Source organism: Symphodus melops (assembly GCF_947650265.1).
Source record: "Symphodus melops genome assembly, chromosome: 22".
Classification (NCBI taxonomy): domain Eukaryota; kingdom Metazoa; phylum Chordata; class Actinopteri; order Labriformes; family Labridae; genus Symphodus; species Symphodus melops.
The window spans coordinates 7,875,063-7,903,062 of NC_136712.1; the positions used below are offsets into that span (position 1 = coordinate 7,875,063).

General features: G+C 41.7%; 2 protein-coding genes across 4 annotated transcripts in view; one reads left to right on the plus strand and one right to left on the minus strand.

Moving 5' to 3' along the window:
- LOC306817815 (L-threonine ammonia-lyase-like) overlaps positions 1–28,000 on the minus strand; it is a 310,968-nt gene that overhangs the window by 76,850 nt on the left and 206,118 nt on the right. The window lies entirely within an intron of this gene.
- gramd4a (GRAM domain containing 4a) lies at positions 28–27,998 on the plus strand. 3 transcript variants are annotated; one of them, XM_079335551.1, is made up of 19 exons: positions 28–555; positions 4,123–4,324; positions 7,705–7,825; positions 16,232–16,352; positions 17,161–17,222; positions 17,600–17,738; positions 18,034–18,059; positions 18,461–18,552; positions 18,929–19,020; positions 19,355–19,403; positions 19,519–19,590; positions 19,673–19,716; positions 19,843–19,952; positions 20,222–20,376; positions 22,953–23,097; positions 23,210–23,303; positions 23,702–23,792; positions 23,928–23,996; positions 24,651–27,998. In XM_079335551.1, the coding sequence occupies exons 1-19, from the start codon at positions 527–529 to the stop codon at positions 24,759–24,761; spliced, it is 1,824 nt and encodes a 607-aa protein (XP_079191677.1). In that variant the 5' UTR covers positions 28–526; the 3' UTR covers positions 24,762–27,998. The 3 variants fall into 3 exon arrangements, with proteins under 3 accessions (XP_079191677.1, XP_079191678.1, XP_079191679.1); XM_079335552.1 differs by having other exon boundaries at positions 28–290; XM_079335553.1 differs by lacking the exons at positions 28–555; positions 4,123–4,324 and adding an exon at positions 6,973–7,314.

Sequence of the window (28,000 nt, forward strand, 5' to 3'; positions counted from 1 at the left end):
CTTAAAGCTGGTAAACGGTATTTCTTAATATAAAGATGGCAAGTTAGTCTTTTCTTTATCAAAACACGGGCCCACTTGCAGCCACAAGGCGGTGATCAGGAGCGACTGTCTCTTCGTCTCTGAAGCTCTACGCTGGATAATCATTAACCTCTCACGGTCCCTTTAAGAAAGCAGCAGCGAACACTGACGAAATTTCTTTGGCCCTGATCCCCTGCTGCCCGTTTCTGCGAAATCTACCAGAGACTAGCGGGTTGTGTCTGTCAACCTCCTGGCTAAACCGTGTTGATCAGGCAAGCTCTCAACAGATAGGGGGGGAGACGTAACTGGTGTAATACCAGCGTTTGCTTGCTCTCCCACTGGGCGCTCACCAGCAGACATTTAAGTCGGTAAACAGAAACAAGCAGCCATTGTCGGGATGGATTGACGAAATGAGCTGATTTCGCTGTGAGACAGGCGTTACTTCAGACGTCCTGAGCAGCAGGTGTACACACACGGATAAAGCAGACTAAAGGCAATCACAGTGTTCATGAAACTTTGCTACGATTTACGTGCTGGGTAAGAACACTTGTTTTTTTCCCCATTTACTTTTCGTATAATAGCTTCTTTTTTTTACGGCAGTCCCGCTGTCTTTGGGGTAATCCAAAAATGAGGATATATTTATCACGTTGTGTATGTACGTTGTATGGAGGTGTTATTAAAACGGTAACTCGAGGCCTAATGTCAAACTCTTGCGTTGTTTTCATTCTTTGACTTGATATCAAAAACATATAGGACACATTTGAATTAATGAATGCCGTTACACTTAGCTAACAGCCGTTAACTGTGTCACATTTCCATGGTTACGCTAACGTTCGTCGCGCTAACGGTCGCAGCTGTCAATAACTGTACGGATTTTTTTTTTCTTCCTCTGAAACGCCCAACGCTGTTCATTTTGTAAAAATATTATTTCCTACTGTCACCTTCCCATAACCCTACATAACCCACTTAATAATGAAACAACCTGTTTATACTTTAGGCTAACATTTTTTTTAAAATGCATTTTGTAAAGCCTCGGTTTCGTTTTTCGTTGATAATCATCAGTTTTCAAACTACTTTGTAAACTGAAAACTTTCCCTGAAACAAAGGCTAATGTGTTGTCAGAAATTAAACCTTTTTCCTCCTTTGTGTGTCTTTAAAAGTTGCATAATGTAGGCGTGAAAGTGTGTTAAAGAACTATAGGGCGTTCTGTCGCAAAGTGAAGAAGCCTACTTATATATAAAATGCTGTCAAACTACGTTTAGTTTCCTGTTGTGTGAAGGAAATCGGAACAAACATTTGTTTCCTGCCCTGATTGTATCCCTCCCATTTTCTTCTCATGTTTGGTTAGCTTGGGTTCTCTTTGAGCTTATGTAACATCTTGGATCTGAAGGATGTAAATCAAGGCGATGAGTGCAGTACGAGGTTATCAGGGAACAAACTATTTCCTTGCTGTCTCTGATGATTTTTAAGGATTTAAAATCTCTAAAAAGATAACATCATGAAGGGGTTGGGAGGAAGTCGTTTGTGATTACAATGATCACTACAGATAAGGGATGACATTAATAAGTTGGATCATAGTGGTGTTCAGCGACAAGATACAACCTGCACAAATGTGAAATACATCTGACAGTTACAATCTGACCTCCAGCTCTCACTGAAGAGTATCAATGATGTCTGCGTCCAGTCTGCGATGTTTCTTCACCCAAAACAAACGTTTGTTTGTTTGTTTTGAATGTTATTTCCTCTCTGCACAAAGCATTATAATATGGCTTACATGGGCTTAAACCAAAGCTAGTGCTTTCTTTTCGTTCCCACCAAAACTTTATTTTTTGTGTCACTTGATTCGATCACATGTTTTGTCCCCCTTTAGCCTGGGTATGTGTCTTAACAGGCTTGTTTGAAGCACGTCATGGCAGCTTCCCACCACTTCCTTCTGCTTGACCTCAAAGGTTGACGTTCTTGTTTAAAAAAAAAAAAAACTAGTACTGTGATTCATACTTAAACCTAAAACGAACGTGCGTACTCACTAGCTTCTTTCAAGCACGATTGTTTTGTCCCGCCTCTGAAAGGCACCGCGCGCACTTTGTTTCATTCCAGATATATTTATTATTCAGCTCGGCAGGCGCCCGTGTTTGTTTTTCTTCCTCTCGCCATCTGTTGCCTTTCTCTCAATAATCAATCGAGGACAGTGAGTCATGGTAAAGTTAATGCTGCTGCCTGAAACATTCAGGTCAACGTCGGAGTAACATGATAAGAAGGTCCTGTTGATTTGTTTCATAAAACTTGCAGAGATTAGCTCTACAGGTGGGTCTCTTGCAGTAATGAAACTATTGTTAAACTAGAGACACAAAGCACTATGGGTAACAATGACAGGTTCGCCTTCTCTGGTTGTACTATTATGAGATAGAAGGTTACACTATCACCATTACTGTGACTAATTAAATATTGTGGGGCTTCAGAGGAGCTTCCTGAATTATTAATTGATATCATCAGAAACGGCCTCTGTAATATGATTATATTATGACATGTGCTGACCTTGTTTATCCATATCAGTGAGAGTGAGGCAGAGAGAGAGAGAGAGAGAGAGAGAGAGAGAGAATTTCCCACTCCAGGCCAGTAAAGGATAGAGTTGCTCATGTGACTTCCACCAGCTTAGTTCCAGTCGTGGACTTGCGTGCCATGAAACTGTTCCTGTACTAGAAGTGGTCCTTCCTTTCGACATCACAGCAGGCGCCACCTGTCGTCTACTGTACCACAATTTCTCTTCCGCGGTCCCAACGCTCGATTCAACTCTTCCAGGGTGAAGGTTTCGGATTCCCCCCCCCCCCCCCCCCCCGCCCCCCTCCGCCCCTCAGGAGGCGACCAACGCCGCACGAGGGCAAAAACGTTGAAGCATGTCAGAAGCGCTATTCCATCTCGAGCTGACATCAGTCCTGAGCGTGTGTTGCCAATTTTCTTTTTTTGTGGTGGTTTGCAACTGTGCCTCTGTTAGAAACCAAAAAAAAAACTTTCCCTATGAGCCTGGAGGTTCGCCAGCTGTGACGAAACACTTCACATTCAGTTATAGATAGAGATAGATAGATAGATAGATAGATAGATAGATAGATAGATACTTTATTGATCCCGAGGGAAATTCAAGTTATCCCACTAACTGAAAGGCAGGAGTCGTATTAGCAGCATTGTCTGTAACCACTACAGGTTGTTTCCTCCAGCAGCCCCAGGCCCTGGTCAGCTCAATTCAATCACATACTTAGCCCTGGATTGTTGTTGGCGACAACTGTATAAGAAGCAGAGCATCTCTTTTCATTATCCTGAGGCTCTTTCATCGAGCTGCAGTACAAGTACTTACAGTTAAGTGAGTTTCCTCCACGAGCTGCATACTCGTGACAGCCTGCTCTGTCACCTTCCCTGACACTGGCTGTGCAGAGTGACTCGCCTCGACATGCGCCATGGGAGGGAGAAAAGAAAAAACTCGCCCCAAATTCAGCCTCCTCTCTCCACTCGCCCTTCTGGCCGCTCTCCTAACTCATCTTGTTATTTCAGACCCAGACTCGGTAACTTTGCAATCAAAAGGAGGCCATAGTGTGTGTGCGTCTCTGCAGAACAGTAACCACCAATTGGTCTGCCGCTCTCCAGGCGCCGGCCCAGACCTCCATGGACATCGAAGAGGCGTGTCAGCCAAGACGACGTCCAGAGCTTTTAGCCTCTTGCCACTGAGAAGCCTTTTAAATACTTCTTTAGTAAACTGGCCCAAGGTTCATTGGCAATGCGTCTGCCGCATCTTCACACTCTGCCTGCCCAATAGAGGTTGTGTTGGTGTGGTTAAGGAGTCAAAAAACCAAACACCACTCAGAGTTGAGTCCCGAACAGGCCGTTCCTCCATGTGTCTCTCTGTCATTGGAGTCCCCAGGTGGATGTTTCTTGGAAAGTGGGATAGAAACAAACAGAGCAACAACAACAAGCCATGGATAGGAAAAGAGTATCGTACCATAGGGGATCCACATGAACCGTATCACTGATAACATCCTGATGATTTCCTCCCCTTGTACTGTCCCCTCTTGATCAAACGTGCTCGTCCTCATCCCGTGTTCTCTGTCTTCACAGGATAGCTGTCCGCCATGTTAAGGTAAAGCCCAGGTGCGCGGTGTTGACCATGCTAAAGCGGCTGGATAAGATCCGATTTCGAGGCCCCAAGACGAGGGACGACTTCTCGGACCTCGCCGAGTCACCGCCTGCCTCTGACAACGAATGTGCCGATGACATGCAGCTGAAGCCCAGATCAGCTCTGCGTGACTCAGAGGACCCTGTGAGTGCTCACTGTAAATACACACTGTGTGTGCGTTTGTGCTTTGGGCTTAGTCTTTCATATATGGCAGTTTGTTTTTTTTGTCCGTCTGTTTCTTTGCCTTCTTTAAGCCTATTTGATTTATTTTTTCTTTCTCGCATTGAATCCAATGCTAATAAATTGCAAATTCAAAAGGCCCCGATTTGACAACCAGGAGATTTAAGCAGGCCGGACATTTTCAGCAGCAATATGCAGCCATTTTTTTTCTTCTTTTGTCAGTTCATCAACGTCGTCTGTCTTTTTCAGTTCATCTAACAGCGTCTCAAGAACTTCTGCAGTCAGTATTTCAACCCTGTGAAAAGTAGTGTCTGTGTTAGACGAAAGCAGATGCAACATAACTTTAATTTTGGCATCTTCCAACGGCCAGCGTGCATTCTGTCACTACGTCGAGTTCTGTGAATGACACACGGAGGGATGCTGCTGCTGCTCTCTGTTTGGATGCACAGGTCTTCCCTTCATACGCTGCAGGCAAACTCTGTCACCAACACTGTAGTAGTCTGTTCGTATTTTTTTTTTTCTCCCCTGGTTCCTGCAGAGTGACAGGACTGTTACAGAGGTTTTCAACAGAGTCAGAATAATGGAAGCCTTGCAGTTATGTCACGTGCCTCCATGTAAAGAGCGGTAAATATATAAAGACTGGAATGCAAGTTTCACCCAGTGTCATAGTTGCTGAGGCAGTCGATCACAGGAAACACTTGAATGTGGCAGGATGTCAGTGTAACATTGGTGCTTCTTGGGTTCACTCATACCTTTTTAATAGAGCTGCCTAGCACTTTATGACTGAATCACTTAGAAAGGATGTTAGTACCAGGAGTTAACTGGTCGTCTGGGTTGTGTTTTTATTATAGTGAATTTAAAGAAGAAAGAAAAGAAAAAAAACTTTAAAGTACAGCTGTTTGCAGGATACACTGTGTTTATGTACCTGCAGTGTTTTCCACATAATATAAGGGCACCTATTGAAGAGGGGATTTGTCTGTACATAATTAAAAGGATACATTATTTAAATTTTCTAGTGCTTCATTTTTATTTTTTTACAATTTAAAACTCGTGATGTGTTAAATTTAATGTAGAAAAACATGATGTAACTCAGTTGATACACGAAGACTCCTCTGCTCACATGAGCCGAACTCATCTATGTGTGAGAGGGGGAACACAATAATTAATCGGCTAATAATAGTCCAGAGTGACGTCAGGGCACGACCTACTTTTGATAATCAGGAGGTTCCGACTGAGGGTTGACAACATGGTTAAGTAACACAAAGGGGAACACAGGTATTGCCCTCAGACTTAACCATTTGCGTTTTGACGTTTACAAAAAAAATAAAGCAGCCTGATTTCCTCGTAAGTGCGTTGGAGTGTAATGCAGCAAAAACTTAGTTTCACTCCCACCGACTGCAGTGGGCAGTTTCCTTTTTCTCTCGCTGACACACTTCTAAAGCAGGCCCTTGTTTTTTCTTTGACGTGCTGTTTTTTTTTTTTTTTTCCTCTTAAGAAGCAACATGTAAGATATCTACTGAATTAAATCAGGAAAATGACTTATTTCATCACCAAACATCAGGATGTTGACGTGCTGACTTCTCTGTCAAGACAGCAGCCTGTGTTTCCTTGTTCTAATTTTTAACCCAGCGCTGTGTCGGTCGGTTTTTGTGTTGACCAGAGAAGATGGGAGGTTTTAAGGTGACCCCAACAAACCTGTTTGTCATGCCCCCCTCGGTTTTGCCAGATATGAGACCTGCAGTTACAACAGGTGTTGCAGCAATGGCAAACTGGTTTTCTAAACATAAGCTCCACGACCAGAAACGTGTTAAAACTATGATAAATATTGGAGATTCTTTAGAACAACGTAGAGACATTAGAATGCAGAAATCTTTAACCCTTTTACACTGAGTGTGTCGTCGGCGACATGTTTGCACGTGCGCGCTTTGGATGGCCTTAATTATGAGTGTGCAATCTAAAAGATGTCAACAGTTTGTGAAAGCCGAGACTCTCCGCTTTAAAACCAACCAGCTACCATATTGAAATTTTTCGGATTGCACAACAAACACTCGCATAATTACGGCCATCCAAAGTCCGTTCGCACAAACATGTCGTCGACGAAAACACTCGGTGTAAAAGCTTTACAGAGCGATACATAACTGGCTAAACATTGAAGCTTCCTTGTCTGCGTGACGACTCTAGGGAGGAAGGGGCGGAGGGAGACAGCCCTTCAATGTTTTGAATTTTGACTGCAGTACCAAGTTGAAACAGAGTTACAAATCTCTCCTTTAAGGAACTCATCTCCATCGCTTTGTGCTCTCTCCAAAAAAAAACCCCCCAAAAAAACCCCAAACATTTTCAGGTCGTTACCAATTTTGTGCTCTCGCTCTGTTCCTCTCTTTCTCTCTCTGGTGAAATGACTTCTGCCTGCGTCTCCTCTGCCCCCATGTTTCACACACTGCAGTCTACTCAGGCTCAGAGACAGAACATGTTTTGCTGTCAGGGAGAAGCTGCTGCAGCGCGTGTGTGTGTGTGCGCGTGTGTGTGAGAGAGAGAGATAGAGAGAGATAGAGAGAGTGAGGGAGAGAGTGTGTGTGACGGGACTTTTTTTCTTTTTTAAAGGGCCCTTGCTCCAATTCAGCAGCTATGCTCAAACTGCAGTGCTCATCATCCGCTTGCTCAGCCGTCTCTCCTCTTCTCCGTTTATTTTTCTCTTTCCATCACCAACTCTTTCTCCTCACGTGTGTGTCTTTAATAATTTCCTCTTTTACAAAGTCATTTCTCAATTATTGATTTGCACTTTTGTCCACCTACATGCGTTTTACCGCTCATAGTGTGTGTGTTTAGCGCTTTGTCAGAGGGACGGGCGTGAGTCATCACTGCTGCTGTAGTTGGGATAGGAGGGAAATCTCCTCTTTTTATGCCTCCCTTTCCCCCCTACAAGCTTAGCTTAAATGGAGAGAGGAAACATTAACGTGAGTCTTGGTGCAATGCTGATCTTTGCGTATGTGTTGGAATAATCCGAATGTTTCTGCTCTATCTTTATTGTTCTAGAATCTTAAGCTGTCTTTGCTTGTTTGTGGGTTTTTTTTAAGTCATACATTTGAGCTATTTTTGTCTTTTAATGAATAGGACAGCTGTAAAGAGACAGGGCATGCGGGGAGGAGAGAGTGTGGGGGGGTGGTGACAGTCTGTAGCATGTGTACATCATCATGTGGGGTGGACATCATCACAAGCACTCGGTTATCTGGTGCCCCCTTGTTTGTGTGAACAGAAATGTGAATGTGTGGATTTGTGCATTGACCTTTTTGTATGTTCGCCCGTGTACACGCTAGTAATAGACTTGTTTGTGTTTTTGCGTACAGGCAGGTTCGGGGTCTCCCACCATGGCTGCGAGCATCCAGGACTTCCAGAGATCGGACGTAGACAGACTCAATGAAGTGAAAGGTCACCTGGAAATTGCCTTATTGGAGAAGCACTTCCTCCGTGAGTTTGCACATTCACATGTTCACTTACCCACAACACCTGCCAAAAAAATTTTTTTCCTTTTTTTTTTTGGTTGCTTTGTTGTTGGATGTTGATCGGTAAAAGTATTTGCTGCGTGTGCAAATGGCTGAAACTGATACAGCACCGGTTCGCTGTGATCGTGTCCTACAGGGGACTCAGAACTCACGGCTAAATCCCCTCGCTAAACTTGCTCATCAGTTTAACGTGTGTGTGTTTGTGTTTCACATGTTGCAGTTGAGAGTGAATGCGCGAAGGAGTGAGTGGGTGGGGCTTATCCTCCTTCGGTGCACTTCAGCTAAAACCACCAAACAGGCCTCCTCTGTTTGGTAGTTTTATCCACGTGTTCATTTTGACAGGAAGGTCTTAACTCTGATATCCTCCCTCTGCGAGGTGCACATGTGAACAGCCAGGCCTGAGAATACCAGGAGCATTCCTGAAATGATCTAGATCATTTCATTATCTAAACCGTATATATGTGAAAACAGCTTTAGATACAAGGAGTACGGACTCCAAAGAAAAGGTCGGAAAACATCTGTCAGAGCCCTTAAAGGACCCTTAAAGACCCTGGTACTTCTAAACCACGCTTTAAAATGTCTACTGTAAAGTTGGACACTTTATATTTGGCTTTATGGAGATTGACTGCACTTGGAGAAAGCTTCAAGTGGTAATGTTAGGTACTGCTGCTTTGGGCATCTGTAATAGATAGATAGATAGATAGATAGATACTTTATTGATCCCGAGGGAAATTCAAGTAATAATAACTTAGGTTTTCACTTTCAGTTAATATTGTACTTGGACAAGGTTCAAAAAGGAAAACAGTATTTTATAAAAAAAAAAAAAAAAATAGACCTGAATATTGGCTCCCTTAGTGGCACCTTGTTGGCTCCTGTTCCTTGTGTCAGTGTTCTTTATTAATAAGCTCGTCTAACCCGGTTTCCATCAAGGGTTACTGGTTCTCCTTTAACGTCTGCGTTGAAAGTGACACGGTGTGTAACCGACCGTGGAGGTTTTTTTTTTCTTCTCCCCCCCTTTTCCTTTTTGACAATTAGGGACTCTTGAAAAGAAAGAATGAGTAGAGGGAGAGCATGCGGGAGAGAAATTCCTCAGGCCGTGTTCTCTTTCAACATGCCTGAGCTAAAAGGGATTCATTGTCACTATGTCAGGATGTTAGCTTGATGATCTCTTCCTTCATGAACCTTTCTGTGTTCCTCTTTTCTTGCTCCCTCATTTTCTTCCTTCCTTCCTCCCTTTCTTTTTTTTTTTAAAAATATCCTCAACATTTATTTATTTTTTGTTGCATTCCAGCTTAGCTTTCCTCTCACACTGTGCACGACGTTCCCTTACATTTCTGCATCAGTCACATCTCTCAGGTTTTTTTTTTTTTTTTTCATACATTCCCGTTCTTTTAATGTGCTTTTGATTTCCCTTCCGCCCCCATCTTCTCTCTGTGACAGACATGTCAGCTTGCTGATCTGGGATTCCTCTTGATTCCTCGACGTGCACATGCCCAAACAAGCCGAGAAAACTCCCGTGCATCGAGCTAAAGAGAGAAAAAGCTAAAATGTGAACATTTCTCTACCTAAGATGGCAACACCTTGTTTCGAACACAACTGTGAAGGGGGGAGAACTTTTTAAAAACCTGACCAGCTGATAATATTAGCTCATCCAGCAACCAAACAAATAGCATTTAATTTGAGTTTAATGGGATTAGATAAGCAGTTTTCCTTCACCAGCAGAGTATGCTACATGGATTACAACCAGCATAATAACTCTAGAGTGTCAAGCAGTGATGAATACATGCACAGTTACTTTCTAGTTCGGTGACTATCTTGTCCTGCTTATACTTGATATCTTTTCCACAAGTGTTTGATAACTGCATTTGAGGGATGAACGGATAAATGTATTGCCATCTCTCTCTATCGATATCATAGATAGATAAAAGATATCGGCCGATAAATCTGTATCACATTTTCTTTCTCCAACTAATGTCGGTATCGGCCTAAAAAAAATCCCATATCCGTCAGGCCCTAGAACCTTCATATTTTTCGTCCTCTGGTATTGTTTTAGAGCGGCTGTACGTTTCTCTTGTCACTGTTATTCAAACATTACCTCTTTCTCTGTTCATGCCTTGCAGCTCTCAGTTGCTTGTTCATTCCCCCCTCTAACTCTCTGGCCCATTTAAGAACATTTCGGCTCTCGCGAAAAAAAAGTAAAAGGGAGAGTCGGCTAATTTTAAATGAGGCAATTTGTCAAATCGGCGGCAAAAAGATCCCTCCGAAATGACGAAACGGAGAATTTGTGGTCTCACCTCGCAAACAGCCTGCAAGATTATTTAGACTGTGACTTTTGCTTCTTTTGTTATTTTCTTAACAAACACGTCACAAACATTCCCGCCAAGGAACTGTGTGTGAGCAGAGCTGCAGACAAGGGACGGCGCTAGATGCTGTAATAAAACATCGTCATGGCAGCAACAGTTAACAGCAGAATCAGCTCCTCTTTTGCCCATTGCTTTCTAAAATAAGTCGAAGTGGTATGTGACATTTACTGCAGAATGATAAAGGGGGAATCCCAGAATCCAAATGTAGCCTGTAGAGTTATTTACATAGATTCTGATCAGAATGTCTTGCAAAGGAGATTCCCCCCCCCCCCCCCCCCCCCCCCCCCCCCCGTACAAATGTACAGTGCACTGTATGTTTACACAGTTTGCTATTAGGTCAAGCTAATAAGATTAGTGTGAAACAAAAGCTTCCTTGTAGTGAGACATTATGGTTGTGTAATTGCTTCACTGGATCATAGGAACTGTAAAAAAAACAACAACATGAGCGAGATGAAAGATGAAAAACATATTTTGAGGAGTACAATCAGTACTTAAGGCTGCAAATTAGAAAGAATGGGAAATTTTTTTCAGATTTAAGTCAGCAAACACTACGGATGGAATTCGCGGTTTCACGATTAGAACAATGCATTACCATTAACTCATATCCATTGAAGCAGTTCAGGGTTAAGTGTCTCGACCGTCGGACGCCTGGCTGCAGGAGCTGAGCATCGAACTCCAGACATTTTGGTTCAGAGACGACCAACTGCCGCATCTGCAGAGATGAATGCCAGCGAATATTAAGTAAGCCTCACTAGGGAGTGCAGTCTTGATCCCTGTCACCGTGTAGTGTCTAACTCTGATTCTTTAACTGGTAACCTCAGTTTCCATCGAGCTGTTTATTACGTGATGTAAAAGCACTGGGTGTTTGATAGTCAAAGAGATGCTACTCTGTTTAAGGTCAGGACTTCAAGGTGACTGCTCGGGATCCGGCCTACAGTGCCCGGAAGATCAATACAGCATCCTAGCTGCTGCCCTAGTTCACACTACAGTAAGCACTGGGTCACACATAAAGGCTACGCATAAGCATCCGCTATGAAGCAAAGGCTGAGTTAGTAAATTCACTGAGTCCGATTTAGACAATAGAGCTGTAGGTTTGTGATGCAAACTTAACAGTGCTGAGTACACCAGCACTATTCAGACTGAGTTGCAGCCTGCTCATAAGTGCATGGATAGCAAAGGGAAATTCCTGCTAAGTTGTGAAGAGTCTCGTCCAAGCGTTTTTGAGCAGAAGTGTCTGTTGTTGTCTGGAACTTACAACCCCTGGTACAAAACACACTCTTGTGATCATGTCGACCTGCACATGCTGTACACAGATTTTCCTGCAGTCAAAACTTGGACGCAGCCGTCTTTCTTTTTGCACCGTCAATGTTTGACAGGTGTTTACGCAGGCAAACACAACATGTAATCAGGATGATAATTTATTGTTTACTTTGAAAGTTTCCCAGCCGGACATTGCAGCCATTGATCTTGACGACAGCACGTGATACAGGCCATAAGCGCCAGTGAATACCGGATAATGTAAAGCCTGACTGTAATACCCTACGTAATACTACAATGTAATACCATTACTGCAAATGTTTATGTTATTGTATATCACACGTCGTCATACTGCCACCACTATGACACCTCAGTGTGAAGCTGCAGATTCCTCTCTCTTACACTGCACGGCTCTTTCTGCTGCCTGCCCCCCCCCTCCACCCCAATCCTGAAATGAAAGGAGCCATTGTCTCTGACCCTGATTGAATAATTCACTCAGCACTTTTCCTTTAAGGTCTTTCAAGTTTGCCTGCTCAAATGAAAAGCAATTAGATTGGCTGGCGTCTGTACAGTACCCCTGCACGCATTGTCATCGCATTGTGTCACATGAGACATTGTCTGATGTCTGTACCAAACCACTCAAAAATAACCAACATTAACAAACAGACGTTATGCGGTGTGTTTGTGTGTGTGTGTGTTAGTGCTCTAGAATACTCAGAAATCCCAGATTCCAGAGCTTCTTAAGCTGCTGGCTGCCAGCGAAGCTCCGCCTCTTGTAACTTTTCTGAATCTCCAACAAATTCAGGCTAACTCTGCTCACCGACCATTTCTCTATAGTTATGACCAGACCCATGACAGCAGTCAGTGTGGTTGCTAGTGACAGCACCAAGGAACTTGTCTTTGACCGCTGCTTTGTCTCTGGCTCGGACATACATGGAGCACATACCAAGAATTCGATGCGCTGTGAAAATCTTCAGGTCTGTAAGTAGTTGCTAATCAATCTGGACCGGACCAGGAGATACTTGAGCAATGGCCGAAACTCCAGAAAGATCCAAGTCTGCCACTCTGCCGTCCCGTTCCTGCTCGAGTTTCCCAGAGAAAGGCCAACTGCAAAGACGTACGGGCTCGTGCAAGACGGACAACTACACCTTCGACAGCTTTGAGCTGCTTTACAGTGGAGCTGTCAATAAGATCAAAAGCCACAAAAGCAACCTCAACCTCAGTAAGTTTTTTCTGCTTCAAAATGAAGGAATTAATTGGCATAATTCCAGCAGACCTGAAAACAATCAGTAATACACTTTGTGCTGTAGCCAGCAGTGTACTGTAAAGTCAGTATAATAATTTGTCTGGGTATTGGTAAAAACCTTTTTTAAGGATTCAGACAGTTTTTCCTTTAGCATTAACGCTCTTAGTAACAACATTTTGAGAAGGATAAAGAAGAGTTCATAAACATTGGATTCACCAAAGGAGAGTAAGACTCATTGTTCCTGTGCAAAGAAGAGGCATTTCAGAACAGGGTGTTTTGACAGTGGAAAAGTAAGTTACGTCATGTTGCATTTGAGTCATTAGTTTCATGTATCAGTGGTTAGTTGGTGGGCTAATGTTAGTATATCTCGCGAGCTCAATTAAAACAATTTTAGCGCGAGCCTGTAGGTGCCACGAGCAGGCCTGCCTCCTGGGAGCGTAAAGTTCTAAAGTGGTAATAAAGCACTGTTAGCTCTTTAAGCTAAGACGGCGCCTGTCCATTAAGACCTTTTGTAAGTCAGAGGAAGGATCTCAAATTCCCTTTCTGGATTTTATAGGGAGCCAGTGCTGAGATGCCAATCCAGGAGTAATGTGATCTCTTTTCCTAGTTCTAGTCAGTACATGAGCTGCAGCATTTTGGACCAGCTTACAAGGGCAGCCTGATAAAAGAGAATTACAATAATCCAGACCGGAGGTAACAAATGCTTGAACCAGTTTCTCTGCACCGTTTTGCGACGGGATCCGCTCGCTGTCCTTGTCATGTGTTTCACGAGGGAGTTGAAGGACACATATTGATCAAATAGAGTCCTACCAGGGGTGCTGGAGGCCGGGTTTATGCCATCAAGGACAGTTAGACAATTCCAAACAGGATCTGTGAGGCGTTTAGGACCAAGCACAATAACTTCAGTGGCGTCTGAGTTAAGCAGCATAAAATAATATGTAACTTGTAAATCTCATTTTTTCACTCAGAAGCTGCCCGACCCTGAAGTCATATTCTGCTCATGTTTTCTATAATACAACCTACAAAACTTTCTGCCCTGTGGTATCTATACAACTCATCCTATGTTCAGTGTTCATGAGGGATATGGTCCAAACCTCAGGATTCGCCCTGCTGTACATCACAGTCTTCATACTGTTATGAGTAATCTACACAAGAGTCTAAGTAGGTCAGGTTCGCTTTTCTCAGACCTGCAGGAGACTCCATTTGGCCTTAGGGCCGAAGGACCGCTGCCTCCATTTCCTTCCACCTTGGTGGCCTTCAAACCATCGTAAACTGCATCTCTCCTAACAGAGGTTAGAAATAGGGCTTCCTCCTGACACGCTATCTAAATTTGGATTCTTGCTTTAAACGATGAGTCTTAACCAAACTTTAAAGTAGATCCCTATATAAGGGTATCCATTCTATTCCTGTTTTCCTCTTACAGTTGAATCGCAGCGATCTTTGTTCACCTTGTGATATTGGGAAGTGTCAAGGGTTAGATATCACTCCATGCTTCAGGGTAATGAACGATGATTTCAGATCTCCAGTTTAGCAAAAAAAAAAAAAAAAGGCGTTTATTTAATATACGCTTTTATATATTTTTATGTTTTTTTTCTATTTAGCTTATCAACGTTAACGATTGTTCCCCACAGAGCCACGCACTGCCTCTGTGGTTCTAAAAGACCAGTGGCATTCATTAACATCCTGAATCAATCAGTGCAGCCTTCCATTTAACTTTAATCATTCCCTTTTCTTCAGTGTCTCTCTTTCACGACTCACACTTTAATAATGATGTGATCCTGAAGTGCTCAAAATGAAGTAGACAAAGTGGCATGCACTATATCAATGACTCCTGTAAAATAAAAAGGTTTGAGATCAGAGGTTCTCAAACTTCTCACATTGAGTACCAGCACTGAAAATATTTGGTCTCAAGCACCAAGATCCAGGGCTCACACAGTTTGTGTTCATAACCTGTTCTATGCAGCTGACACACTGAGCTGATGAAGCAGCGATCCAAAGCAATCATTGCAGTGATATCCAAAGGATAACAGTTCACATGCTGTCTTTAGTACTCATTGCATTAACACTTTAAAAACCTGTAATCCTCTGCTTGTGTTTCTTCACTGCTCCGCTGATACTTTGGACGATCTCGGATTCTACCGGTTCAGAAAATGAAGTTTGGATGATAACAAATCTGAGCCCTGTGCAGCACAGCTTGCTCTTCTGTTACTAAAAGGTGTTGTGCTCCCCATCAGGGTGGAATAGAGTTTCCCATCGGTCACTTTGCCTGTAAGAGAAGCGATCCTAACAATCAGATTTTGTATGTGGATGTTTTCTGGATGTGGTGAGAAGAATTTAATCTGCAGTCGGTCCCTTCCAGCGCGCCTCATTGTGGGTACATTGATGTATCATTTATTTGCGCCCCTGCACTTGCACTTAAATTGCCTCCTCTCCTCCAATATTCATGTCGTCCATTAGTCATGGACAATAGATGATGGGAAACACTAGCGCAACAAGCCAGGCTTTGAAAGCGCCGATACCTAACACCACTTGAGGTCAGGAGCTGAGTGACAATGGGGTCATTATGGAAATCTATTTTTTATTCTTCCAAGGTAAAAGTTATTTCTTAATGTTTCATGTTGTAGGGCTGGCACTATATGCTTCTGTCAATTATTCCAAATTTATTTTTCTTTTTAAACAAAAAAAGAGAGTCTTAAAAAACTCTTAAAAAAAAGTTTGTATCCATTTATCTTATCCATGTTTTTTCATAATGGTACTTGTACACTACGTGCCACAACGCTGTAATCAAGACGTGAAGGCTCTGATAATGATGTCAGTAATATTGATATACTCTGAGGGAGAGAGAGGGAGGGAGAGAGAGGGAGGGAGGGAGAGAGAGGGAGGGAGAGAGAGGGAGAGAGAGAGGGAGGGAGAGAGAGGGAGAGAGAGAGAGGGAGGGAGAGGGAGGGAGGGAGAGGGAGGGAGAGAGAGGGAGAGAGAGAGGGAGGGAGAGGGAGGGAGGGAGAGGGAGGGAGAGGGAGGGAGGGAGAGAGAGGGAGGGAGAGAGAGGGAGAGAGAGAGAGAGAGAGAGAAACCATGACGCCTACTCTGTGTAACTCCTCGGCCTATCAGGGAAGTTTATGTTGCAGTCTGGAGTCTCTGAAGGTCACGACCGTCTCGAATGGACAGTCGTCCCCCCCCCCCCCCAATCACTGATAGGGACAATTTGTTCTCTCCTTTCACTTTCCTTCATCTCGAGTGGTTTGGCATAATGTTTTCTGTGGATTGATGACGATTCAGCAGAGCCACCATATCAGCATTTTAAACGTCTTCAACAGTCTGTGTTGTCTTCTCGTACTTTTTTCTTTCTGGATTTCAAGATTCCATTACAATTTTTCCACATTGACAAAACGCCTTTAGCCCTATTAAAGTTCAAGTTAATGTCAAGTACTCATCACATGACTTCTAATCTAGGGCGATGGCGTGTTCATATTAAAGTCTGAGACACTTCTGCTGTGATTTCTAGAGGAGGAGCTGAGGAAGCTGCGGGAAGAGACCAATGTGGACTCTCTGCGGCACGAGCTCGAGAGGGAGCGAAGCAAGAGGATCGACCTGGAGCAGAAGATAAATGAAGTGCTCAAGACGAGGTAGGACATAACTGCAGGGTGCTGCTGCCGCTGCTGCGTGACATGGGGGACAGGAAATGAGGGCTTAATCTGCGAGATGACGGGGAATAATGGCTTTGCACTTTCAAACATTTCAGTTCAGTTGAAAAATCGATTTAGTGTGTGGGTGTACCTATGTGTCAGTACCTATCCGGATTTAATTTATTTATTTATTTATTTTTTTGCCCTTAGCAGCCAATAAGTTTGGGTTCAATTCAGCCTTTTCCAAAGTGAGCTCCGAAAAGAGAGTGGCTAAAAATCCCATCTTAATAAGCAAGAGTTTCACACGCAAGCATACTTACCGCATATAACGTGTTTTGGTTTTCTTTCCACCTCGCAGTAAACGACAGCATGGGAATGTCCACGCTTTCTATGCTTTTATTTAGAGATAACACAGCAAGTAAGGCGAGAACTCTAGATTCAAATCTGGGCCGCTCACTTTGATAATCATAACCTCTGCACAGAGGGCATGCACACTAGCTACTAGGCTCCTGGCACCCCATGTACAAGGGATCTTACAATATAGATAAGTGAATAAAATGGTCTGTATCTCTGCAGACTGTGATTGGACACAGTGGTGGAGCCCCAGCTGTATTTTTAAGTCAGTTTGACCACAAAGATGACGTTTTCATGTTGTGTGATAGACAAACATGCAGCTGATGATTTCACGTTGTCACTTTTAAAAGTCACGTTCATTACACTAGTTAAATATGTTTGTAACGACATGTGTGTGCCACTTTAACTATAAAAAACAGGAGAACACAGTTTCACCGATCTTTTCCTTTGTCAGACTGGAGGACTCCCCGCCACAGCCTCCAAGGAAACAGCAGTCACCCTCAAACAATGGAACAGGTGAGACAATGATAAAAGAACAGAGCGATTGGCTGGATTCAAAGGATCGTCAAGAAAATGAGTCAAGCAGGTGTGTCTGTCTGTGTAAGACATCGAGGATAATCCTGGGAAGTGGGCCGGCTTGGCTCTGTGGAGACGACGCAGCGTGAGAACAGTATAATCTGTAAGATAAACACACCTGGCTAGATGACGCTCTCCAGTAACCCTGGACTTGAGCTGTTAAAGCGCTTTTCTCATCAATAAGAAGGAGATCATGAAAAAGTACCTCAACATTTTACTATTTCAAACCAAAAAAAAAAAAAAAAAGACTAAATTCAAGCTGTGACAGTACATTTCGCAGAAAAGGTGTTGAATCATTTTTTTTGAATTCCCTGCAGGAGAGAAACAGTTGAAGGAGGTCTGGAGTTCACGCCTTCAAAAGTGGCTTCATGACCGTTTTGGTGTTTACATCGAAGACTTCCGCTTTCAGCCAGAGGAAAGCACGGTGGAGGCTGAGGAACCACTAAGTGCTAAAAGGTGGGTGAACATGAAGAGTTCATCCTGCGGTTGTTCCAGAACAAATGGAGTCATAAAGACATGTTGCTTTCCCTTAAAGATTAGAACCATGTTTTAGATTTTAAACCTGCATACTAGCTTATAATGAAAACCAAACGTAAAGCAGCACTGTTTCAGTGCATTACAGTGGTTGGTAAAAGATATGTTCTAAAGTTAACAGAGTTTTTTTCCAGGCTGACAAACACACATATTTAGAGCAGCCTTTGTGTCTGATCGTCTGGTGTGTCTGTAATCAGTCAATGTCTTTTCCATCCAGGTTAACAGAAAATATGAGGCGACTCAGTAAGTATTGAAAATACATTAACACCAACAGAAAATTGTTGAACAAGCGCAATGTGAATGTTTTGCTCTCACTTGGTCTTTTATGTTGGGAGCAGTTACTTTTCAGTAGCAGCTACAAAAAAACTGTATGATTCAATGTTGACAACCCCAAAAAATATAAATGTTCAGGTTTTAGAACTTGTTCTTGTCTTTATTTTTTTTATCTGATATTCCAATTAAATCTGACATTTTTATTTGAAAAGGGTACAATTTGACCATCAAACTGTTTTTTTTTTTAAGTAAAAAAATAAATAAAACTGTTTTTCTTCATAATTCCAAAATCCTTCACATCAATATTTATAAGCAAAAAGCTATCAATATAAAGCTCATCAAATACGTCCCTGTACCTTTGTTTTATCAAGAGCGAGGAGCCCGGCCAGTTACCAACTTCTTAAGGAACCTCTCCGCCTTATCTAATTGGCACTCCGTCTACACCTCAGCGATTGCCTTCATTGTGAGTATCCCCTTCATTCAACTACTGCAGGTCTCTGCTTCAAAAAGGACTGCTGCTGTTGCTTCCAAATGTTTCAATATGTGATATATTTACCAAACAGTAGACACAGCACAAATGTTTTATTAAGGACCAAGAGGATGACAAATTAAATTTAAGTTGGGGCCTAAGTCAGACCCAGGCCCGCCTCTGCTGCCCAGTCAAAATGACCTGAGCCTATCCAGCTGCTTGGACACACCAGTATGGTCCCCGGTCTCTGAAAGCCTTATTTTGGAGCTCACAAGCTGAACAAGCTGATGTTTTGTGAACCCCAGAACTCAACTATACTTTAAACAATGTAACTGTCCTATGTGGTACTCTTGTTTCCTCTTGCCTCCAGGTCTACATGAATGCTGCTTGGCATGGCTGGGCCATTCCCATGTTCCTCTTCCTGGCTATCCTGCGCTTGTCCTTAAATTACCTTATAGCCAGGTAACAACTATTTTGTTTATATTGCTAAACCCTCTCAAAATTGACAGTTTTGCTAACAGCTACGGCCACTGTACAACGTCAGTGTTTCAATGAACTTCAAAACAAACGTGTGTACATGATACTTGGCAGGTTTCTTAATAAACACAACAGCCAACAACATAAAAATCCCTTCGAGTGATCACATAAGTGTTTTTTTCCAATATTTCTCTGGACGTTGAATTTCAAAAATGATTAACTTGGTCATCTTAATCATAACAAACCCCTTTAAGGTTTGAGAGGAGTTTGGTGGTCTAATTTGATTTTAAATAAAAACGAATTTTCCTATTTTTTTCAGAGGTTGGAGGATTCAGTGGAGCATTGTGCCTGACGTTTCAGAAACTGTGGTAAGATGACTTTCAACTTTGTGTCCGTTCTCTTCCCGATTCAGAGGACACACAAGCGTGAGGTTGAGGTAAACATGTCTTGTTATGTTCTAACCCTTCTCTATGTTTCATGCAGGAGCCTCCAAAGGAAGACTTAACGGTCTCTGAAAAGTTCCAGCTCGTATTAGACGTTGCACAGAAAGCACAGGTACGACACAGCACACCGTCACTCGCCAAGAGAGTTTGTAAAGATATTAAAACGCTAACAACGCTTCAACTCTTCTCAACAGAACCTGTTTGGTAAGATGTCAGATGTTTTAGAGAAGATAAAGAAGTAAGTTTAAAAAAAAGTTTGGGGATGGGTCAAATAACAAAATAGTTGGACCTCAGTTTTTCAGTGTTTGACTGACGTCATGTTTTCTGTCTTTGCTCTCTTTTCTTTGTGGATTTCTGTGGACAGTCTGTTCATGTGGGTTCAGCCAGAAAGCACCCGGAAACTGTACATCTGCCTCTGGATAGTCTTCATCACCTCCTGCGTCCTGCCTTACAAACTAATGGGCTTTTTAATGGGTAAGAGACGAGTATGCACGCACAACGCTTTATTTTGCCCCCCTGACTACGTCGGCGTTTTGACCACATGTGACAATATCCAGCATAAACAGACAAACACATTCATACTGCACACGTGAATGTGTCCTCCTGATGAAAACGGAACTTTCTGAGATAGTGATGATCGCTCATGTCAGTACAGTCAGATTCTTCTCTTCGTTTGAAGCTGACACTTCAGGAACATTTCATTGACTCTACTCTGTTTGTTTTCTTCCTCCCTTATCTTGCAGGCCTATACGCGGGTATCAAGTTCTTTATCATAGACTTCCTGTTTAAGAGCTGTTCCAAGCTGCGGGACAAGTACGACACACCTTACATCGTGTGGAACAATCTTCCCACGGACCCTCAGCTTAAGGAGAGGACCAACGCCACTGTGTCACGAAGGGTAAGGGGGGCAGGAAGATAAATTCACAAATCTGGATCAGTATCTTTTCTGCCTTTTACTCTCCCTCTTCTTTATTGCCTTACTCATGTAGTAGGTTTTCTTTTTTTTTTCTTAAATGCATTTTTAAAAAAAGGACTGTTTGCCCAATGTGGTCAAAGAAGATAAGAAAATATAAAAAATTGTGTTGGGTGCTTATCAAATACTGGAAAATGCTATACATTTTAAAGGGAAGTAAACCAGACACTTCAAGCATGAACAATTTAAAAATGTTCATGTGTGAGGAAATACTTAAAAGACTTTTATTTTGAAAGCTTAATCATTAAAAAAGCTAACATGTTTTAACCGTAGAGGTCTTCATCAGGGTTGTTTGGCCACATCCACTGTATACAGCCAATGATAGGCAGTCACATGAGTCAAAGAATGAGAAACCATGTAATTTCTGCAAAAATAGGTTTTTAACCTCAATGGGACTTTTCCTGGATAAATAAAGGTTAAATAAAAAAGAATTAGAAAAATCATGGGGTGAGGATTTTAAGTATCTTGAATTAGGAACAGACGGAGTAAGAACAGACATTACATTCAGATTGTTAACAAATAATTACCGATGAGCTGACTTAAAAAGGAAAAAAAATATTTAAAAAAAAACTTCAACTAAAGGTCAAATGTCAGGTGACATCCCACCACTGTGGGAGGGCAAACTCAGGAAACATCAATAAAGACATCAGACATCTTAATACTCCTGAGTGTTTCAGTCAATCTGAGGACAACCACAAAGTGTGTGTTTTAAGAGTGGAGTCTGTGCGCATGTATGTGTGTGTCTTTCTGCTGTGGTGACAGTCACAGTTGTGCCCTGTTGTTTCTCTCTCTCAGCTCTCTGGCACCGAAAAGGTAGGGACTGTAGTGTTTCTGGCTTTGGTTCCTCTAATTCACCTGGTTGTAATGCCAGCTAAACCTCAAAGCGTGTGCAAGTGCAATTTGTAACACCCCTCGGTACTCACCGTCAGTGTATGTAGACAGAATGGATCAAAATGCATTAAAAAAAACCCATTTACTCTACAATTTATAATACATTTTTTTAGAGCCTGACCGATTAATCAGCCAGCCGATCATACCGGCCGATATGATCTTATCCAGTGACTATCGTCATAGACTGATTTTATCAAAGTGATGTGCCGATATTACTGGATTTATTCCCTAGTGAAATGTCATTTAATTTGAGTATTACACCAGCAGTTCTCTTTCTCACTGTCACCAGCAGAGTGTCCTATAAGGACTACAACAAGCAGCATCACCTTCTAGTTTGTCAAGTGGGGATGCAAGCTGCACAGTTACTTCCCAGTTGAGTCAGCATCTTGTTTTTACATCCTTTCCACAAATGTGTTTATCTATCTAGCTCTACAGATGGAATTAACATCTCAGAAAGGTATCGGCCAATATATCATCATCATTTGTTTTCTCCAAAATATCTGTATCGGCCCAACTAATCACACATCGGTCGGGCCCTAATGTTTTAATGTAATTATTAAACATTTTTCACTTAAAGAGGACATATTATCCCCCTTTTCCACCTTTTCAAACAGTCCCTTGTGGTCTAAATGAAACATCTGGGCTTTGCTTTGGTTACTGTATAACATGAATCAAGCACCAGAAGCTGTGTAAAACATCTCTCTCACAACCGCTCTGTTTTGGAGTGCGTCTCTTTAAATGCATTTTTCCTTTGTGTTGTCAGACTTGTGCAGACCATAAACGAAGGACTGGATAGGTTTATTTCACATTCTGTGGGTTGTTAGACACTCAGCTTACCCAAACATATTTTTCATAATATGTCCCCTTTAAATTAATTTCACATAAATACTAAGTTTGATTTGATAGATTGAAGACATTTTTGATCCATTCTTGTAAATGCTTTGTAAGAAATAGTTATTGTCCACATAAAGGCGCTCCTTCAAAGATTATGATTTAATCTGAGCTCATGAACTGTCGTGTAGATCCCTAGAAGGTAATTGATGTTCGGTTTGTTGCCTGTACTGTGACTGAGATCCTTGTGTAGAGAGTACTGAAAAGGCTCCTTTGGCCTAAACAATATACTCACTGTAAATGATGTCACTATAAACTGCCGAGTATTTATTTTAACAATGATCTTTTTCTGTCTGCTGAGTGATGGATGGCCTCACTCTGCTTTGCACGTTCCATCTGAGCCTGCTGCAAAGAAGTGCATATGCAGAGGAGCACCTGATGTAAAGCAAACAAACAAAAAAAAAAAAATCTGCTGTATCCATTTTTGCCACTTGTCTCAGTATCTCTGGGAATGTTTTTGATTTTTGATTTTATTTCATTTTTTTATTGACGAGTAGAAAACCTATTTTTATGTACCTCTGTCTCTCTCTTTTCTTTTCCTCTCCCTCATTATCCATATACTGTCTTCTTTCCCCCTGTGAATGTTTCCCACATTCTTATTTTTCTTATTTTTTTTCTTTCTTTGACTTCCTTCTTTCCATCATCTTGTCTTTATTATCTACGTCTTTTTCTTCACTCTGCGCTCCTGCCTTTCCATCCTTCCTCCCCCTTCTCTCCAGGTTCAGCCGGTGGTTTCTCGAAGCAACCTCGCCGCCGTTCCATGCGGGGCCAGCAGAGAGGAGGAGTCGAGTCGCAGCCACAGCACCAAAAAGGGCGCCTTTCATGAGATCTTCAATCTGCAGGAGTCGGAGCGCCCACTGGCAGGTGAGGGGACCAGAACGCAGGATGGAAAAAAATAAAATAAAAAATCAACATCATCTGTGTCTGTTATTTAGGTGGATTTCTAACATTGCTTCTCTGTCCTGTGTGCTCTCAGTTTGTGAGAATGGCTGGAGATGTTGCCTCATTAACAGAGACAGGAAGATGCCGACAGACTACATCAGGAATGGGATGCTCTACGTCACGGAAAAGTAAGTTGGGAAAATGTTCCCATTCCCCCGCTGGCCTGCATGTGAACGGCTCCAGGCCTGAGCACGGTTACCCTTGTGCACATAATGTCCTAAAACAACCGGTGCATGGCTTTACATGATGATGAAGCACGTTTGAGCTTTTAGGACTCCTCCTCAATCTGTGCCAGAGCCAATCAGAGCGCTCACAGTAGTCAAACAAGCTGGACTTTGGGGTTCAAACATACTCGTGTGAGAGCAAATGTTCTCCTCTCTTTCCTGTTTCTAATGTTCCTCGGGAGTATTGGTGATGTTTTAATCTCTGCACCTTGTTTGTCACTCAACAAGTGAAACAGCTGTAAAAGCAACCACTGTGTTTTTGTACTGAGTCTGCTATTTCTGTTTTTTTTTCTCTCCATCAGTTACCTGTGCTTTGAGAGCTCAAGCTCCAAATCCAGCTCTTCAAAGAAGAATAAAGTGATTAAGCTCGTGGACATCACAGACATTCAGAAGGTATTTTCTCTGAAAGGTTCATTATTTTAAAGGACAAAGAAAATGACTTGTTGTAATGAATGTGAGGTTTTGATTTGCGTGCTGTATTGTGTCATGTGAATGTCTAACTTTGCTTGTTTCTCTGAACCTCTCTAGTACAAAGTGCTGTCAGTCCTACCAGGAAGTGGTATGGGCATCTCAATAGCCACGCCCTCCACACAGAAGGTAAAGTATGGACAGACTTGAAACAGTCAGTTTTGTGTGTATTTGTACCTAAGATATATCTACCAAACAACATCACACTGGTGGAGGTTGCACATTTGATCACCAGTGGTTTCCATACTGTCAGATAAAGCTACAGTAAATTAATGGTTCCAAACCTGGGCTTCAGGCGGCGGGGGTTCAATATGCTCTGAGATTGTCAAAATAAGACGTGCACGTATTAGTCAAAGTCGTGATTATAAAAAACTTACTGCATAGTAGTTGTGTTTTTTTTTTTACAAGTGTCTCATGGTAATAACAATTGTTTACCATTGAAAACAGTTCTTCTTTGATACCAGTAGAGGGAGCTCCAGGTAAACAGAATACAGTAGATGAATGTTAAACTGGGAACGAGTGAAGTTACAGTCAGTCATTTGTTTTCTTTAGAGAAGAACTGATGGTGTTTTCACACATGCATGAAAAAAATCCATAACATTTCCACCCGGTGTGCTCGTGATGAGGCAGCTTCTACTTTTTTCTGCTCGCCATTCTGTTCTGCCCACTTTAAAGATGAATAAATTAATTAACCAGAGCTGCATTGCATCCATCCTTCAATTTAGAGGTGCATGACCTCGCAAGATAAAGATATTAACCACTGCTCGTTTCTGTTCCTTCTAGCCATTGGTGTTTGGTGCCATGATTCACAGGGACGAGGCTTTCGAGGCCATCTTTACCCAGTACATGAAGATTCTGACCACCACCAAACCACCGGCCAGCACCGAGCTCTAAGCAGCCTGCATTCAAGAAACCAATTCAAATCCAAGAGTTCAACGAAGCCGGAGGACGCTTTTAAAAAAAAACCACTCCTTTGTGTACTCAAGTCTTTGATTTAAAAAACAAAACAAAAAAGAAGAAGATCATCGGCCTGCTTTGGTGGGTTAGTGCTTGAGCGATTTTTAAAGGTGGGTACGTGGACTTTTTGTCTACATGACTATGTAGCTGCAGTTAAGGGACACACCCTGGCTCTAGGATGCATAAGGATCTGTGTGATTGTGTAACAATCAGTACAAGACTGGTGAAAGGGGCTGGTTCTCCTCTCCCATCTGACTGACTGGATACATTTTTCCTCACTCACTTGTGGATGTGCTGTGTGGGTCAAATGAGGCTCAAAATGGCATCAAGTTTATCATTTCCCCCTCTCTTTAGTCAAGTGAAATTCAGTGGTAGGACGTTTGGATTGCTCATCCAAGCTAAGCAAATAGCATATCAACATAGACTAAAAAGAGGCCCGATTTGATATCTGTAAGAACAAATTGGGAAGTAAAATGTTTTAAATCAGTGCAAAGGCAACTGTTTAACTATTCAACTGGGTAACTGGTGCCACCTGGCTTTGGCTCAGAAAATTACAGTTTGTATGTGTGATGGCCAGTTTTTCTTTTAATATGTAGTAACTGTGAAAATGTCTGGTCACCATTTCACTGACAAAAGAGCCTTTCTCTTAGTTTACGTCGCTTTTTTTCTTGATTGTTCACGTTTTTGTAGATTTATGCAGCAGAAGTTCATTTTTAGTCGTCTTCAAACTGGAAATGTAGAGCAGCATTTGGTTTGTAAGTCTGCATATTGACACCATGTTTTGTCCTTGTTTATTGACAAATGTATTTGAAATGAACTGCCTTTGAATTAATACATGGTGGTCCTGGAGCTGCTCATTATGTCTGAGACCAGAGCACAACTACTGTAAGATGGTGCGAACACTGACTGCCATTTAGAACTAAGTGACACATGGAAGAAAAAAAGCCTCCTGTGTCTCATCTTCTCTTTTTCAAGACATAATCTGTACATATAGAGAGGCTTTCTTTCTTTTTTTTACTTGGATATTCTTCCTGCACTTTATCAAGTCATCAAATGGAATCCCTGAACATTGTGTTGCAGGTAACAGACTTACTCTGTACTTCAGCTGGTATCCATTTATTAGTGTTCAAAAAAAGAAGAAAAAAACACAGGACATGACTGCATACTATTTGAGCCAGCAGAGGGCACTCTTCTGTCTGAAGGAAAGCACAAATAAAGTCAAAGCAGAGATCTTGTTATAGATTGTAGTTTGATGCAACAAGCTAGACAGACTTCCAACTACCCACAAAAGAAGGTACTTTGAATCTAAATGCTGACAGATTACTGGAAAAAGGCACTTTAGTGCGGTGGCTGGGAAGGGCCAAAATTTTACTCGGAAAAAGACGTTCTCATTTTGCAAATTAGTTTTCTAAAATGAGCGTTTGGTTTTGCAAAAAGTGTTTTGCGTTGGTCATTTTGGTGTATAAAATATTTTCCAAAATGTATATTTGTCTCAAGCTTTGCTTAAGTGTTTTACACTTCATTGTCATTTTGGTTGGCACTTCCCACCCACCATACTTTATACTCTTCTGCAGTATTTCCTCCTTTAAAATGTAAGATCTCATTTGCATTAAGGGGCTGCTCTGCCTGTATGATAGTACATAAGCAGTATTATGAATTCTGGAACTAATTGTGAAATATTGTTTTGTTTGTTCTTTTTGTCCAAAAATCTGGATTATGAGCTATAAAAGCCGGTCTGTTAATCCAGATTTGTTTCATGCTCTGTCCCACGACAGCCAGTATAAACTGACATACGGCTTTTCTTAACCTATTATCAGATGATTCATGTAGATTTTTTAAAACATGAGTACAAAGATAGAAGACTGCACAGATTTTTTTCAGCGAGCTTTATTTTTAAGAAGCTGTAAGCAAGAATAAAGCAGGCCTTTACTCTTGCATAATGGTATGATATGTAGATATATAAACGCAAATTACACCAGACACTTGATTGTGTTCTGTTAGATGAATGAAGATATGTTTAAAATATTCTTTTTTTTAAAGACGGACAACATAGTAACTATTAAAGCCTGACCGATATTGGATTTTTCGGGCTGATACCAATATTGAGGAGAAAAAAAATCCGATACAACATATCGGCCGATATATTTCTTAGATCTAGATGTTCAATCTGTAGAGCTAAAATGTGTAGAGATGCACATATATTGCGTTAATACCACAATTGCAGTTATCAACCACTTGGAAGATATTTATAACAAAGACAAGATGGTCACTCCACTGGAAAGTAACTGTGCATGTATGTGCGCCATTGCTTGACACTGCAGTACGATAATGCTTGTTGTAATCCATATAGCGCCCTCTGCTGGTGACAGCCAAAAAGAGAACTGCTGGTGTCATCCAACTAAACTCAAATACAATGCTGTTTGACTGGTAAATCTAGTAATATTGGCGCATATCTGCGACAAATTCGCTGATACAGCAACAATTGGCTGATATTATCGACTGGCTGATTAATTGGTCGGGCTCTAGTTACTATTTCGCCTTCCATAATTTCCTATTTACCGTCATGTCTAATGTAGAATAATATCTGAGGTGTTTATTTTCCTTTTTCCTCTGGATTTATTTAAAATGTTCAGAATCTTTCATCACACTTCTCTGAAATAAACCAGATCTGTTCTGTCCCCTTCTCCGCACATTAAAAATGTCAAGGTGTCTGTTCAAATTTTTTGATGTTCTTTTAAAATAATTTTCTGATCAGAAGCATCTCAACTGGATATGAAACTGATCAATGGAGGCATAACCCTGATTATGCCGCCTATGGATAATATATGGAGCCATCTCTAATTTGATTTGGAAATAAATTGGATCCACAAATGAGGACAAACAAGTCTGATGATAGCCTGAGTGAAATCAGTAAAGAAATGAGCAGTGTGTCATGTGATCAGATGATTAAATGGAGTCATATCTCTTACCTGAAGCCTTCTGTAATCAATGAAGTGAAGATCAGCTCTTGGGGTAAACGTGACTGCACGCATCTCAAGCACAGAATGTATCATGTTTTCGTTTTCTATAACAGTAATTGTTTTTCTTTTGCCAAATGTTATATTTTCTGACTGCCATATACTGCCTATATTCATGTCCACAAATGTTTAGTCAAATTAAATGTTGGTTTCGTTATT

Excerpts from the sequence above, each read along its gene's own strand:
- gramd4a (XM_079335551.1), top strand. The coding sequence starts at position 527 with ATGAAACTTTGCTACGATTTACGTGCTGG. Across the intron at positions 17,223-17,599 it reads ACCCTCAAACAATGGAACAG|GAGAGAAACAGTTGAAGGAG; the intron begins GTGAGACAATGA and ends AATTCCCTGCAG. Across the intron at positions 19,953-20,221 it reads ACTAATGGGCTTTTTAATGG|GCCTATACGCGGGTATCAAG; the intron begins GTAAGAGACGAG and ends CTTATCTTGCAG.